At 36.2% G+C, this 18,149-nt stretch overlaps 1 protein-coding gene across 2 annotated transcripts in view; it reads left to right on the plus strand.

The window, feature by feature from the left end:
- The first annotated feature begins 4,440 nt into the window (after nucleotides 1-4,440).
- The window catches only part of chrna6 (cholinergic receptor, nicotinic, alpha 6), a 31,655-nt gene continuing 17,946 nt past the window's right edge, over nucleotides 4,441-18,149 (plus strand). Inside the window, exons 1-2 of one of the 2 annotated variants that reach the window (XM_039693174.2) lie at nucleotides 4,441-4,759; nucleotides 17,546-17,685. In XM_039693174.2, the coding sequence (XP_039549108.1) occupies nucleotides 4,702-4,759; nucleotides 17,546-17,685 (198 nt within the window). In that variant the 5' untranslated portion in view covers nucleotides 4,441-4,701. The remainder of the gene's footprint in view (nucleotides 4,760-17,545; nucleotides 17,686-18,149) is intronic. The other variant, XM_039693183.2, reaches the window with a different exon arrangement.

The following is an 18,149-nucleotide window of genomic DNA, read 5'->3' on the forward strand; positions in this document are numbered from 1 at the left end:
AGGGAGAGAAGAGAAAAGAGTGAGACATTAATGGCTCTACGAGTCACCAAGTCTTGCTTTTAGGAAGCCATGAATTAAAGATGGAGGAAAAAAAGGAAAGGAGCAAAAGAGAAGAAAAAAAAAACCATAGAGCAATACTAGTTCCACTGCTGATTTATGATGGACACATCACCCATGAATCCACTTCTGAATCCTAATGGCAAAGAATGAAAATGTAGTTTTAGTTCAATTTGACAGAGATTGTAAACCGCAATATTTGGCCGATATACAACTGTTTGAAAATGTGTAATCTGAGGGTGCAAACAAATCTAAACATTGAGAAAATCACTTTTAAAGTTGTCCATGTTTGTGATTTTGCTAAATCCACTCACAATATTCACAGTAGGAAATTTACAAAATATCTTCATGGAATATGATCCTAATCATTAATCCTGATCCTTAACATCCTAATGATTTTTGGCATAAAAGAAAAATCAATAATTTTGACCACCCATATAATGTATTGTTGGCTATTGCCACAAATATACCCGTGCGACTAGACTGATTCTGGGGTCCAGGGTCACATATGGCAGTCTATTCCAAATACTGAGAGTGTGTATAGCCTTGAAAATGAAAACAGCACAATATCAGATTGTAAACCAACTTCTTAAACTCCAATGTTAATATAGTTTTATTTATATAGTATATTAGTATAGTGTTTATATATATATATATGTATATATATGTACATATATATATATATATATATATATATTGTTTTTAATTTTAAGTAAGTAAGTTTGAGAACATTTGAGTAAGTTTACTCACTCTCATGTCCTTACAAAACTGTATGACTTTCTTTCTTCTGTGGAATACAAAAGAATATATTTTGAAGAATTTGGGTAAACAGTTTTGGTTCCATTGACGTTCATTGTTTTTTTGTCCATAATGGAAGTCAATGGGAACCAATACAGTTTGTTTACCAAGAGGTTTGGAATGACACAAGTTTCATTTACGAGAGTAAATGATGACATGATTTGTATTTTCTGATGGATTTTCCTTTTAACAATAACATCAGTACATTAAAAGTTTTCCCTTTAGTGGCAAAAGAACATCAACAGTATTTAAGGCACAAAGCCCTATGTGACAGGATTAAACATTTCTTATTCAAACACTTCTCACATCATGATAAACTATATACTGCTTTTGCATAAATGAAATTAGATTTGTGTTGTCATTTTTGACATTAGAGCTGTAGTGCTCCTAGAGATATAGGCTGGAGTCATGTCTTGATCCACTCACACTTTTGATCCACTCACATTTAAACACCACTCACTTTATTGTCTAAGGCTTTATGTCGAGCGTCGGGACGGACCAAACTGAAAAACAGGTCTCATCGCATCCGCTTGACAGAGAAAGTGTTAATGGCTGTAAGACCTGACTACGATATCTATGGATTTTTAAGGTAAACAGCTAACCTAGTTCATTTTATTATTGGCATTTTATTCATTTAAATATCTAAACGTTACTGTGAAGAAGAAAAAATATAAAACGTTTAAATATCAACCTATCAAGGGACATTGGTTATGCTAATCTTTGCTTGCTCCTTTTAAGTTATCTTGAGTAAAACCACAAAAAATTTCATGAAGCACATACAAAAGACCTGGACCGGAAGCGATGCGACCTGTTTCACAGAATGCGGAAGTAAGTTGTGCATAGAGCCCATTGAAGGCAAAGAGCTAAAAATATTGTAAGAATCATAAAGCTACAAAGTATCATTAGTATCTGCCAACCTCTAAGTATCAACCTAATGATAAGTCAGTTTATGTTTACAGACACCTACATTTTCAAAAACAGGGAAAGCTTAATAGACACGGCTTCAACCACAACTCAGTGTTTAGGACCATGGACAGCGGCAGTGCTGTAGCCATAAAATGGTCTAATTCTCCCATAGTATAGAAAAAATATACTGCTGCAACTGCTGTTAAATTAATAATGGAGTTATAATAATAGTCAAATTAGTAAAAATTGAGATCTATCTATCTATCTATCTATCTATCTGTCTGTCTGTCTGTCTGTCTGTCTGTCTGTCTGTCTGTCTGTCTGTCTGTCTATCTATCTATCTATCTATCTATCTATCTATCTATCTATCTATCTATCTATCTATCTATCTATCTATCTATCTATCTATCTATCTATCTATCTATCTATCTATCTATCTATCTATCTCTCTCTGTCTGTCTGTCTGTCTGTCTGTCTCTCTGTCTAATGGCAATCTAAAAAAATGTTCTTTTAAAATCTCTTTACTGAGTTCACTGAGTGTCACTGCAAAACAAAAAACATTTTAGAGCCGTCATTTTTAAGAGTGTATACTGATAAAACTTTTGAATGTATATGCTCTGTATTGTGCTAACATGAAGATTTGTGTTATGATTAGAATGCAACAATTTATGAAAAAAATATTATGCCAAGCATGTTTTGTAAATGCTGCCTATGACTCTTTCATTGTAGCTTACTAGTTCAATACAATTTGCTGAAATAATCACCTAAACTGAATTTGAACTGATTTATTTAATTTAAATGGAAATATGTGTGAGAAGGAAAAAAACAAAAACCCTTGATTGAACTAATTATGTAAAACAATTGATACAGGGCTCAGGCTCTTGCAGCACCTGCTCCCTCTAGCGTATGCACTTTGAGAGAGACAGAGAGAGAGAGAGAGATACAAAATCAACACAGACTGTTCCCCCACATGAAAATCTAACACAAACAAACTCCTATACCTGTGAAACGCAGGATGTGAAAACATATCAACTAGGTATACAAAGCCGAATGAAAAGGGCAACGAATGGGAAATGCAATAAATATATTTATTGTATGTTAACTTATCTATTATAATTATCAACATTTGGCAAAGTTATTACGCCAATTAAGCTTTAAATTAATTGAAATAGAGCATATAGCCAAATAAACTGAAACATCCACCAATAAAGCAAAGACAGCAACCCGAACAATACAGATAAGCTTGATAATTGACAAGATAACTTATACATTATCATATTTTTGGGAAAAGGTATGCTGCTATTAGCACTTGATGAAATTAAAACATTTATATTTATCCTGTCATTATACAAAGGCTTTAAATAAGGTCAAATATCTCTCTCTCTCTCTCTCTGTTTTCTAGCCATTTGCACATGATGATTGTAGTTTTACGGTCTCTTTGCTTGTGCACATCAGTGAAACATCAGAGTGTCCATCTCTCATTATCATCACAGCAAACATACACAGATAAACACAGCCTTTTGTTGGGAAAACAAGAGCACAACAACAGCTGCTGCGCCATGTGTGTCCCTTTAGCCTATACATACGTTTGAAAGTTAAATATGGATTCACACAGATTGAAGACCTTGAGCTGCTCCCTGAGATTTTTTTTTTGTTTGCTCTGCATAAATAAAATGAGATTTAAAACACATTTTAAATAACACTCAAAGTTTTATGGCTAAATTTAAATCAATATTCTAGAGGCTTTTCCCATGGCACTTGGTTAGTCACCTGCTGAGTTCCACCAGCCACGAAGTCTATCGACTGCTCTGCTTTTAAAACTTGACACAAAACGTTATGCAACTCAAAGAGCCTCTTCCATTTTGCAATTAAAGGAAATAAACCTCGGACTTGTTTCTCTCAAATTTTTTGCCTAGGGTGATGACAACATGTTGGAAGAGTTCAAGTAGTAAGTACAATGTATATGTTGTTAAATGCAACTGGTTGTTACTACACAAAGATGCAACTGAGCACATTTTACATTTATACTATATCATGAAGTAGCCTTAAAAAAAACCTTTAAAGTTATTCTGTCATGACTACAGTCATGTTCCAAATATGTTTTAATTGTCTTGTGTGCAACACTGGAGAAATATATTAGGATTTGTTTTTACAGTTATAAATGATGACTGAAGATGTAAGAAAACAAACAAAAAAATACAAATAAAATAAAGTACACATATAATAATGTAGTATGATACTGTAGACACAAAGTAGGCTACAGTATTATAAGTTGTCCAAACAAAGCTCCCTGTAGCCATGCATAATAGCTCAAATTGAAGTCGTGAAAAATTTGGCACTTTGATAAGAATTAGGAGTTTATGGAATGGATCTTGATTCGGAATATCAATAAATCTGCTTAAAAGGGAGTTTACAAAACTGATCTAAATGATTCGACTTGCTTTATCACACAAAGCTATCGTATTGATTTACAAGATAGTTATTGTTCATGGACTACCTACTTTTGATTTTGCATCTTTTTAAGGCTGTGTTTCTTCAGTCACCATTCATTGGCAATGCAACCAAATAGAAGGCTTATATTTTTCCAAAATGTGTTCTTTTGTTTTCTACAGACTATCTTGCAGGACGTCGACGATGAGTAAATTATAACATAATTATCATGTTTGCATGAATTACCGCTTTAAATGGCTGTATAAACGACTCTGTGATTGTGCGTCTCATTAATGACAGTTTCTTGAAGACGTGGGGAAGGATGAACGCGCCCAGGGGGAGGGACGAAATCAAATCCACCTCACCCGCTTTCTGCTCGCAAAAAGCACAACTCAGCCACACAACCGGGATCCGCAACCATCCTTTTTACAGGTTGGTCCTTCTCGATTCATTCACGAATTTGTTGCTTTCTTTTGGAAAAGGAGACGGACTCCCTAACTGCGAAGCTCGATGAATTCTGCGGGGAGAGTGACTTTGTTTTTTCTTTTAATTGCCCTGATCACGCAAGGTAAGGTCCACTGTATTCAGTTTATTAATACATTTTATGATTGCAATAACTTTTGAAAAAGTATAATTGCTCAGCTTCTTTTGTGAACACTGACCTCGTGGTATTGTGATCAAGCAAAAACAAAAAAGAGAAAAAAAGTATAGATTAGGCTATATGCTGTCAGTCGTGAACTATAGTAAACACTGTCCGTAACAAGTAAACTTGGTGAGAATGTAGAACATTTTATCAGTTCCCATGATGTATTTTTTCTTTTTTTTCTTTTTAAGAATGGTTCGCCCAAAAGGAAAATTCTTCATACCCTCATGTAGCTATTTAATTCTAAACCCTTATGACTGAATTTCTTCTGTGGGGAAAAAGAGACTCGGTCATATTTTACTTTTATTATGTGGAAAAGAGTGCAACGAAAGTGAATGGTAATTGCTCGCTTTAATCACTAGCCTAATATTCTGCCTAACACCCCCTATCCCACGGAAGTCAGAAAGGGTTTAAACTGCATTGTGTTGAATAAGTTGTGACAGAAATTTTGGGTAGCCTAAATCATCCCTTTAACATGGTTTCGTTAATGCAAAATGACCAAAACTGCTAAAGTCGTTTAGCATGTTATTTTGTAATCAGCGTGACAGTGCTCAATTCGTATTTGTCAAAAGGTTAGGAATTTGGATTTGATAGCTATCTTATAGATTTATGCTAAAGCGTAACATTTTAAAATAGTCAAATTCATTCACGCTGCTGGCGTGCGCGCGGAACGCGGAGTTTGGGGCGCATATTTTTCTCGCTTGGAAGACAGTAACTGCGGGACATATTTTAGACAACAACGATAGCACAATTGTGTTTAATCGCTTTAAAGCCTTTTATCGGCTGAATGAAACCGGTAGGTGAGCCTAGTGGCATTTTTATAATTAAATGCGGGTTATAATCAGTTCGCTTTTCATTTTCGTCAACATCCGCTTGTGCGTCAGAGCTTTGAAATATTTAAGTCTTCTCTGCTCAGAAAAAGCTGTGTACCTTGAGTTTGCAACATATCCACGTTTGGTCGTCTTCACCAGTTTTTGTCACTGGATTAAGTGTCTGCTGTTAGTTTCCCTCCCATCTTGTTTGGTTTAGGTGGTAAATCTGGATCTACTGTAAATAAGATGCAAGATGCTTCACTTTTTGTCACTGCCATGCATCCATGTCACTCAAGAGTGAGTCACACTATAAGGGGATAAACTTAGAAACAGGCAAAGACTCAGAGGACACATACTGCTTTGTTCTTTCATCCTGTTGAGTTATCACATTGTTCAATTGCTTTTGCTGTTGTTAGCTTTGAAGAGAAGAGCTGTCTGAGGATGAACTCAACTCCAGCTATTTTGTCATTTTTGCTGCAAGCATTCCCTCCATGCTGGACTGGTTACAGGGCCAATGTATGAAGTGAGAAGGAAGGAAGAGACAGACAAAGAGATAGAGTTTGAATAAAGGCACACGAGTGGCCATAGGAAAGGTTTCTCTGGAGATATCCACAAATATGAAGTTTTGGAGAGTGCTGTGGGGAGTTACTAATATAGGCTAGTACATATTGTATGCCAAAAGATTTTCTGTGGAATAGTCATGAACTTATACACTCATTATCATCAATGAGTATATTTTAATATATATATACAGTATATATATATATATATATATATATATATACATGTTTCAGAGTTGGGCAAGGCCAATGCAAATATGAAGAGTTCAGATGCAAAAGCCTCTAAATGCCATTTGAAATGTTCTTCTAAAATGACCATTTTTATCAAGCTTGTATATTTAAGTTCAGTAATTTCACTTAAATGACAATTAATAGGTAATCTTCATTGCCATTTTTTAAGTGAATTTACTGAACTTAAATATACAAGCTTGATAAAAATTATCATTTTAGAAGAAAATTTCAAATGGCACTTAGAGGCTTTTGCATCTGAACTCTTCATATAGTAAGATAAGCCAATGTATATTTGTAGGTATAAGCAAAAGAATTGCCATTTTATAAATCATGTCAATCTCAAAATAAATATAAATGCAATCTCAATATGAATGCCAATCTCAATAAATCAAATGCACGGTCTCAGCACGAGCTGTTCTAAGATTCAGTGCTTTGTGACGTAGAATTGAGCAAGGGGTTTGATTGACAGTGTGGTTGTGGCATAGACCCTGCCCTCGGTGATCTGTACACCATCCTCCATTGTTTTAACGACAGCCGGTAATGATACTGCAGTCAAACGTTTGACTGGGTTAGCGTTATGCATCCACTAGATGTGCTAAAGGCAGCGGTTGGCCGTCAGGGCCAGCAAGGCCTTCTCTGCTGGCCTAAACACGATCAGAATCACTGACTTCCACTTTAATATATTTTTTTTCCAAGAATGAGAATTAAATTATCCCCAATAGTTCGTTCTTTTAATATCACAGCTTTTCTCTTGGTTGCGCTGCTTCTAGTAGTGTCTTTTTATGTTAGAAGCGAGCTTATATCCAATCATATTTCAGCCATCATGCGTTGCCAGGGTCAAATAAATCTGCCCGGAGGCCTTCAGAATCGACAGTGCGGCGTCTGTAACTTAAAATGAATGGCAATGAAACGGATCCATAAGATTTAATCAGCCAATCAGATTTCGCTTTGACTGCAGCGGGGCCATCTAGCTGGCATTTAATAAGGTCTGTATTTTCACGTTCTTTGATTGGATGCTCAGAGCGCATAGTATCTGCATCTGTAGCGAACTGCTTAAACTAAAATATATTCCTAATAGTTTGTCAACCCACAAATTAATGTTTCTTTCCCTCCTCGACCCCCAGCAGAAAAAATCCCTTATTCAGCCTGAGCTAAACGCAGATACGGAACTCTATTCAATCTCTCCGGGTAAAAACAGAACTGACTAATGTAAGTTATGCCATGAATGGTTCTGAAGGCAAAAGTACCGCTGATCGCGTTGATTTTGTTCAAAACTCTGTGCGAGAGCATGGGGCAGCTGTACACATAGTCATGTTTTGCGGTGACTGTGTGCTTCTGTCGAGCAGGCACTCTCAGCCATAAAGTGAATAAAAACTGCTAGAAATATGACGAGACAGAAACGACATTGTTGGAACTGAAACGCAGATAGAACCTGTAGTCTTCTCGAGGAAAGAAATAAGGATGGATTTTGTGTAAAAAAATAATCTTGGTAAGTATAATATGCTTTTTTCCCCGTGGTCAATATGACTTTCTTCTTAATTTTTCTTTTGAATTTATGATCGAAGCTTAATTTTTTTTCAAACATTCATACTATTGTAACGTCTGAAAGGGACTATTGTAACCCTTGAACGACAAGATAAGGGAGGCTCCGTTTCTTATAAATATAATAACTTATAATCGGATTCGGAACGAAGAGTCTTTGCGCTGATACACTATTAAAAGTTATAAATTCAGGTAGGACAGAAGGCCTAAGTGTGAAATGCACGGACCGCCACTGGCTAAAGGGAATGTAGCGAGTGCGCAGCGCCGGAGGCGAGGCGTTTATTAGTAAGCGTGAGCATGCTGGGGCGGGCACGTAACTTACATTCGCAGCCTGACTCATATTCATTCGTGTGCGACGGATCGCTGACCGCAACAGCTGGCTGTTTTACATGAGACGACCCGGTTACTGTGAACAGGCAGCACTTTATGAACATTCTGTGACGTGCGAGCTGCGCGGGGGACAGTGTGTCTGTTCATGTGTCTGTTAGTAAGAGTGAGCGCTCGTGAGCGGGCACGTGACTTACAGACATAACCTGATTTATACGAGGTTGAACTGGCCATGTGACAGAGCGGGCATAAGATGGACACGAGCATGAGTTCGAGGGCGAATTTAATAACGCGGAGCGTTAGTAACCGATTGATCCAATTAACCAACTGAACCATATAAAAGGCGCTCCGGATTATAAGGCTTATAGTGCGGAAAATACGGTATTTATATATTCCGATTCAAACATGTACAGCAGAATGATACAAAACAGCGGGTCTCTCACTCTCAGCCATTCTGCTTAGACCGACTGCCATAGGTATACAAGTGATGCCTTCATCCAAAGGCAGGGCAGGGATATGCAGCTCATTTACATTTAAGGTCGTACACACCAAAACAGCTCTTTTTAAAACAGGCCCCAAAAATGACATTTTGACATGACAATGACATGCCCACCCATCCACGATGTTCATGTCTTTAGTGGAAAGTAAATTATGTTTTTTGAGGAAAACATTGACACAATGGACTTCAACAGAAACCAACGTAATTACGTAATGCCTGGCACGTCACAGACCAGCACAAGATGAACAATTGTGGTTAAAATGTATATACATTTTAATTTTTTTTAGAAAATGACCGATCTCTTCACTAGATAAGACCCTATTCCTCAGCTGGGATTGGGCAGATCCCTTTGAATCACTTCAAACTCTTTGAAACTGCATTGATTTGGACTTCGACAATTTGGTTACCTTTGAAGTCAATTGTGTGGAGAAAAATCCTGAAATGTTTTCCTATTTTCCTAATTTTTTTTCCAATGAAGAAGGAAAGACATGAACATCTTGGATTGCATTGGGGTGAGTAAATTATCACAATTTTAATTTTGAGGTGCACTAATACTTTAAATACAACTTAAACACAAAGCATTGCTTTCTGATGATATTAGACGACCCAGTCCCATCCTGGGTCTGAACACACAGTCAAATCTCCAGTCATAAATTTATGCCATTAACCCCAGTGACGGTTAAGTTTAGGGATGGGGTTGAGGTAAGTCATATCTTTTTTTTACCTAGGATGGTAAGGGAACAGTCATAAATGCCATTAACCCCAGTGACGGTTAGGTTTAGGGACGGGGTTGAGGTAAGTCATATATTTATATAACGTTAAGTCAACGGCGTTCATAAACACGCTGAAAGGCGATTATGCGTCTTGATAGCACGCCAAAAATGGAAATACGAATTGGCGTGTCATACACACGCTACTTCATGAGATCAGCCTGCAATTATCTAATCAACCAATCACATGGCAGTTGCTTCAATGCATTTAGGGGTGTGGTCCTGGTCAAGACAATCTCCTGAACTCCAAGCTGAATATCAGAATGGGAAAGAAAGGTGATTTAAGCAATTTTGAGCGTAACATGGTTGTTGGTGCCAGATGGGTTAGCATACGTACTTCACAATCTACTCAGTTACTGGGATTTTCATGCACAACCATTTCTAGGGTTTACAAAGAATGGCGTGAAAAGGGAAAAACATCCAGTATGCGGCATTCCTGTGGGCGAAAATGCCTTGTTGATGCTAGAGGTCAGAAGAGAATGGGCCGACTGATTCAAGCTGACAGAAGAGCAACTTAGACTGAAATAAACACTTGTTACAACCGAGGTATGCAGCAAGGCATTTGTGAAGCCACAACACACACAACCTTGAGGCGGATGGGCTACAACATCAGACGACCCCACCGGGTACCACTCATCTCCACTAATAGGAAAAAGAGGCTATAATTTGCAAGAGCTCACCAAAATTGGACATTTGAAGACTGGAAAAATATTGCCTGGTCTGATGAGTCTCAATTTCCGTTGAGACATTCAGATGGTAGAGTCAGAATTTGGCATAAACAGAATGAGAACATGGATCCATCATGCCTTGTTACCACTGTGCAGGCTGCTGGTGGTGGTTTAATGGGGTGGGGTATGTTTTCTTGGCACACTTTAGCCCCCTTGGTGCCAATTGGGCATCGTTTAAATGCCACAGCCTACCTGAGCATTGTTTCTGTCCATCCCTATTTGGCCACAATGTACCAATCCTCTGTTGGCTACTTCCAGCAGGATAATGCACAATGTCACAAAACTTGAATCATTTCAAATTGGTTTCTTGAACATGACAATGAGTTCACTGTACACAGTCACCAGATCTCATCTTTGGGATGAGGTGGAACGGGAGCTTCGTGCCCTAGATGTGCATCCCACAAATCTCCATCAACTCTATCATAGATTATATAAACTATCCTATCAATATGGGCCATCATTTCTAAACAATGCTTTCAGCACCTTGTTGAATCAATGTGACGTAAAATTAAGGCAGTTCTCGAGGCGAAAGGGCTAATAATCCTTTAGTTTAGAGTCTGTGCCAGACTCGTTGCTGGCCCCTGCCTGGCCACCCCTATGAAAAAATCCTGGCTCCCCCACTATTGAGGAGGAACATCCTTAGGGGAGGATAGCTTTTTTATCCACTCAAATGCTCCTTTTCTATAGCTGCACATCTGTGTTTTGGTACTGAAGAGAGAAATCAATGAGATTCCAGTAGGGAGCGAAATTGTTGGAGCTAAACCTCTCTGCTCCAAACGAGGAGAAAAAGGCAAAAGAAAGTAAACAAAGAAAAGAGAAAATCACCTCACCTCGATGATGAGTTTAAAGTCATTTTTCGAATCGTTCTCATTCGTTTTCTTTCTTTCTCATACCAGCATTGCCATCTCCGTTTCAACTCCGGAGGCTGGATTATTTATACATGGTGTCAAGGGTCTTGGAGCCCCAGGACCCTGCACTCGCACAATTCTATGTTTCAGTGTGATCAGAGGTAACGCTTCAATTCATTTTGTAGGGTGAACTGAGAGAAGAAATTATAATAGATGATTATAATTTCTCCAAGTTTATCTTTGAGACCAGGAGAAAATGTCACTTTTTAAAGAATGGATGACAGTGCTTGAAATGTGAATATTTCCAGGTGGCTTAGTGTCATTCCTTGTGCGTTCGGAATTAGTCACAAACTCACATACTCTTTGTTCCAGATTGAAGCTACACAGCACACGCACACACACACACACGCACGCACTACAGATAGTGACGCATGTCCTGACAGCACCTCACACACATACAGAAAAACACAGTCTGCAGTGGGGAACAGGCATGTGTATGCTACTGCAGGCTCAAGTCTCTAAGCAACAAGGACAGCTCACCTGTCTGATTCTATCTGTAATGCTTTTCCTCCACTGACAGAGAAACACACTCAGTGTCCTACTCCCTTTGAGGGAAAGGACAGAGAGGAGTGTTTCTCCCTTTCGCTTTCTCTCACTCATTACTTCTAAATGAGGGCATATGTGTTCAGCAGCAGTTCAGGAATAAGATGGCTTTATATTATCATAGATGACCCTTTAGTCTTTCCAACCAAATGAACACTCTTCATTATCTCCATCAAAACAGTTTCTGGAAAATTCATGTATTTTGGTTTGGCGGTTAAAATCATATACAGTTAAAATGATTAATTAATATTGATTTTGTTTTTATTTATATTGCACCAATTGAAAAAAAAAAAAAAAAAACCTAAAGCAGTTTTTACAACACATTTTACAAAAAAAATAAAATAATAATATATATATATGTGTATATATATATATATATATATATATATATATATATTTAAAATTCCATATTGGGACTTAAAAAAAATCTAATATATAAAATATCTGTTTTCTTTTTACCAAAAAATAAAACAATTAACTAATTGCAGTAAAGAGGGAATAAATTCCACGGTGACTCATCCCTGTGGCTTTTTCGGATGTAATTGCAATTTTAATGGGCTTCAGTGCTGAATCGTGGACTAAGTCATATGTTGGGCTTAACTGTTATGTACTGTAATTTTAACCACAGCTATTTTTGATCAGCCTCCATCCTCAATGTGGCCACTGATAGCTTTCTTGCAATTATGATAATGTATGCAATTTCTGCTCCATTCTACATTTTTATGTGAATTGGGCTCTGAAATGGAATAAATGTGATAATATAATTATTTGATAAACGTGTTAATACAAAATATTATCAGTTTTTCAAATATGTTCATGATTTGCCAGTTTTAGTAAATGCACAGAATCTTCCAAATTCACCAAGGACACTGGACAATGGTATAAAATGTGAACATATTTTCACATCCTTTTTCCAAACCTATATGACTTTTTTGTGGAACAAAGAAGGATATGTAAAATAATAATAATAATAATGATAATAATACATTCTATTTTATTTTTAATTTTTTGAGGGTGAGTAAATCATGATAGAATTTTAATCTATTGGTGAACTATCCTTTTAAGTTTCCCACCAGGGTCTGCATAAGAGTTCAACTTTAAAAGATTTTATGGTCCATGCAGACACTGCCCTACTTTAATTTAAAAGGGTTATCTTAAGCTTGATGGGGTTCAGAAAATTAACTCTAAACTTCAACACTCTGCTTTGTATCTAATGCATTTCAGTGAGGGTTAAGTCCATTTAATTAATGGAAGCAAGGTCTTGCTATCCTTGGCTAACCCCATTAACAGAGGGTGCCATTGGAGAGTTAACTAGTTGAAGTAATTAGAAGAGGAAACTAAAAGAAGAGACATACACACATGAGACAGCAGCACTGAAGTGTCCATGAGTGTGTTTGGGTGTTTCTGTTTAAAGATCACAGCATATGGCTTTTCTATAAGGCTCACTCCATTCAGTCATATTCCATTTTTGCTATAGGTTTACAGAAGTGATGTTTGCTGCAAACAATTTTTTCAAACTGATTACTTCAAAGTCAATTTATGTTATATCACTGCTAATCCAATATTTAATATAAATCTTAAAAGTTAATTTGTTGCAACAATACATGGAAGCCACTGTTTTAAGAAAACAGCTTTACGCTTGTATTGAAAGATTCTTTCAGAACTTTACCACCAAGTTACAATTTACACACTATTGAATATTTGAACATTGCATCATTACATTTAGCTGAAATGTAACCCCATGTATGGACTAAATATTTACTAGAGACAACATTCACTATTCACCAGCATATTTACTAAACAGTTATAAAATAAGCTATCAGTAAGAATAAAATGGCAGAGTGATTGAATTACAACAAATATTAGACAGAAGAGACATCATTCATAGAGATACTGTATATTATAATGTTAACCTTCGCACTCATTTATACTTTAAGAATGATGTTAATAATTAGTTTTAGTGTCTCTAAACGATTGTATTTCGCCCTATCGACAAAAAGATAATTAAATAAATGTGTATTATAAAATTATTATTTTAAAATGTATTTATTTGATACATATTTTAAATATTTATTTATTTCCTATTCTTATTTGAGATTTAGTTCCTATATTTTATTATATATATATATTAGGGCTGTGCAAAAGTTAATTGCGATTAATCGCATCCAAAATAAAAGTCTGTGTTTACATAGTATATTTGTGTGTGCTGTATATAATTATTTTGTATATATAAATACACACATGCATGTATACGTTTAAGAAAATGTGTTATTCCTATATAAAATATTTATATTTATATAATATAGATTATGTATTTATATATATATACAAAATTTAAGCGCAAATAATTCTAAAAATATATACATGCATGCATAGGTATTTATATATACAAAATAATTATATACAGCACACTCAAATATATTATGTAAAACAGACTTTTATTTTGGATGCGATTAATCGCAATTAACTTTTGCACAGCCCTAATATATATATATATATATATATATATATATATATGTATATATATATATATATATATATATATATATATATATGTATATATATATATATATATATATATATATATATGGGTGCTATATGTACATTTTCTTCTAAAATGATTTTTTTTGATTGCCTGTGTGTGAAGGGTTTGTAATCACACATTACAATGATCCACTTGTCGGGTTTTGCTATTACCTCTGAGGCCAGTTCCCTTTCGTAGTCACTCAGAGTTACGTCGGATGACGGAGAATGGGGGTTTCCCTTGGGGGTTTCGAATGGGGGTTTCGCGACAGGCACGCGAGCCACCTTGCCTATGTCTGCATACTGCCGCAACGAGCTATACATTAATTCAAAATTAAGGATAATTTTTGGCTTCAATATCTTGTGGAAAAGAGGCTTTCCCTTTGCGTATGATATTACGCAGTACTCGTTCCCTCTACTAGAGAGAACCGAGGTTATGTTTGTAACAAAGCAGGTTTTCAGATATGCTGAAATAATGGTAAACTGTAATGAAATAACAAGGTAAACTAGGCCAACAACATATATGAGACATGAAATGAATACAAAAGACTGTTCCAGAATAACAAAAAGTAGGTGCTTTAGGATGTAACTTTTATTTTATGTACTAGAGCTACAGCTGTCTAACATCACTCATCCCACTACTATCATATTGTTCAGAATACACATTTCCAGACATGTTCAGTACAATGTTACTTCCTACAATCTTACTGTTACACTGAAATTGTTCCCTCTAGTTCACTAAATGTTTTTGTTATGTTATCCATTTCTCATATTATACATTCACCTATGTTGACATTGCTGATTGTGAAAGATACACAAATACTTAGTGAAATTCTTTATGCTAGATAGCACCACAAATGTAACGGTATCATGGTACGAGCATGGAGCATTAGTTCAACGTCAAGCTGAATAAAAGTAGCCTATTATTGTAACGTTGCAATACGAGTTTACATGAGTTACCAGCATGATGTGTGATGCTTTCTCCGGTGTGTTGAAAGTCTCAGTGTGGCCGTGTAACATGAGTGCTCGATCTTGTGTTCGAGCATGCACAAGAGCACAAGCATTCTTTGAAAAATTCTTTGCAATCTGAAACATCACCGATAGAGGCTGCTAAGAAACACATATAGCAGCTTTAACTATAATTAGTTATTAATTTTTATATATATCATCTTTCAATTGATAAGGAAAAAGTTGAGGCAAAAGAAACAAAAGTACACTGACAAGTATCAAGATACACTGAAATGTAAACTTCTGGACATTGCATATGTTTAGAAAATTTGAAAGCCTCTTTTTGCATTAGTACAGGCTAACCTCATATGTGACTACTTGCGACCCATACCCTGTTCTTGACTCGTTGGGTGTTCTTCAGTGTTTCTTCAGACTTTTCTAGGTCCATCAGAGTGCACTATTTTAAAGTGGTTCCATTTTCCACTTGATTACATCTGGTCTCTTTGGTGATGCTGATGATGACCTCTAACCTTGAGAGCTATATTTGGACCCTATAGTGTCTGGTGGTAGGACTTTGGCTCTGACCCCAAGGAATATGCTAAAAGCAACCAGAGTAAACACTCACATTATAACAAAACAACATGCATTCGAAATATAAAACAAAAAATAGAGTGAGGGACAATCAAAAACAGCAGAATTTTCACGGATACAAGTACAAAATTATTTGCCCGTTTTGGATTACTGACAATAGCTGACAACTGTGCTTGTGTGTGTGTTTGTGTGTGAATTAAAGGGCACCTATTATGCCCCTTTTTACAAGATGTAATATTGGTCTCGGGTGTCCCCAGAATGTATTTGTGAAGTTTCAGCTCAAAATACCCCATAGTTAATTAATTATAACCATTTGAAAATGTCATTTTGGGGCCTGATTAAAAATTAGCTGTTTTGGGTGTATACCACCTTAAATGCAAATGAGCTGCATATCCCCACCCTGCCTTTGATGAGGGCGTAACTTGATACCTATGGCAGCCGGTACTGAGAGAGTGAGACGCCTGTTTTGTCTGTCATTCAGCGTACGTTTGAATCGGAATATATAAATAGTACGAAGAGACTCCGGCAGAATAAACACAAATGAGAATGGACCAGTACGTCTCAGTATGGTTATTTGATACATTTATGTACTAATAGAGTTGTAATAGCGTCACATTTGCAATTATGGATGTGGAACACACACACACAGACACACACAAACACTAACGCTGGCACAATTTTTTGAAACTACATACACATTCTGTGATAAAGTTTGCTACGTACAAGCGAAATTACATTTATGCGAGGGAACTGTGGCGTCATGTTTACTTGTCATACAGGTGCTTCTGTGGCAAATGTGAGAAGATGGCTAACTTAAAGAACAACAACATATATGCAGTTTTTAATACAATATCTTTAAATATAAACGTGTGGTTACAAACTATACAAACAATGTTTAAATTATATACACTGACATCCAACGACGACAACAACTTTAGACGCATTTGTTGTTGAATTGGCTGACAGACTGAAATGACTATTTGCTCAAAAATCATAAAATACACTTACTAGAGGTGACGTTGGATCGCAAACAGTAGATGACGATCCACTCTTGAGGATTAACTTTTAAGCTACAACAACAGGATTAACCCACGAGTCCACGACAGAACACTTATGTTTCCAAGAGACATTACCGGCTGTCGTTGAAACAATGGAGGATGGTGTACAGATCACCGAGGGCGGGGTCTAGGCCACAACAACCACACTGTCAATCAAACCCCTTGCTCAATTCTATGTCACAAAGAGCTGAATCTTAGAACAGCTCGTTCTGAGACAGTGCATATGATTTATTGAGAACCATTTAATAAAAAACCACTGGGTGGATTTTTATCATTCTAGGGTGGTTTTGCTCACACACTGCCAACACACATGTTCAAACACCATGTAAAATTGAATTTTCCATAATAGGTGCCCTTTAAGTAAATATTTTGTACAATAATCACATAAATTCAGCCAATTTAGCTTACTTGCTTTCCTTGAAATAAAGATATCAACCATGTTCTCTTGATTTGCTTTGGTTTTGAAAACCATATCACTTTTACATACATTACATTCCTGATTCTGAATGTTACTGTACTACAGGATGTGCCTCATTCTTTGTAGTTTCTATTTCGCCATCCACTGTATAATGAATGAAGTCTGTCCCTGGGTCCCACCCAGTGCACTGCATACTAAAGTAAATTTATGTTCCTGTATGTGTGTTTATCTCTGTATGTGTGTGTTTGTGCAGATTGTATATCATCTAAAGGAGAAGACAGGCTGTTTCGTCGTTTATTCAGGAGGTATAATCAATTCATTCGGCCAGTCGAAAATGTGTCTGACCCTGTCACTGTGGAGTTTGAGGTCTCCATCTCACAGCTTGTTAAAGTGGTAAGAAAAACTGTCCATGGTCTCAAAACATTTAACCCGATTTTTGTTCAGACATTTGTGATAAAATGTAACTCTCACTTGAATTGTGGTCAGTATTACTAGCACTACATCATATATTGGTTATTAGTCAGTATAAACATTTTTTAATGATCAATATATCAGTACTGTATATTTAATTGTGAATGCTTGCCCAGTTTTACATGTTTTGTCTGCAATCATTGAACACTCACTTACTTTAAATCTTTAAAAACAATAATTTAATATATAACATATATTTAATAAGATTCAAATGTTATATTTAGCCAATCTTAACTGGACAGACTTTTTATATATTTGTGCATATTTGGTTAATATTTATCTAAAGAAGGAACCCACTAATAAATCCAATTACAAATTAAAGCTGCAAGCAGCCTTTGCGGGGCCAAGCCCTGAAAGGGACCACAAGCAGAACAAGTACAACAAGC

This window comes from Pimephales promelas, chromosome 6 (genome assembly GCF_988280905.1).
Source record: "Pimephales promelas chromosome 6, fPimPro1.hap1.1, whole genome shotgun sequence".
Taxonomy (NCBI): domain Eukaryota; kingdom Metazoa; phylum Chordata; class Actinopteri; order Cypriniformes; family Leuciscidae; genus Pimephales; species Pimephales promelas.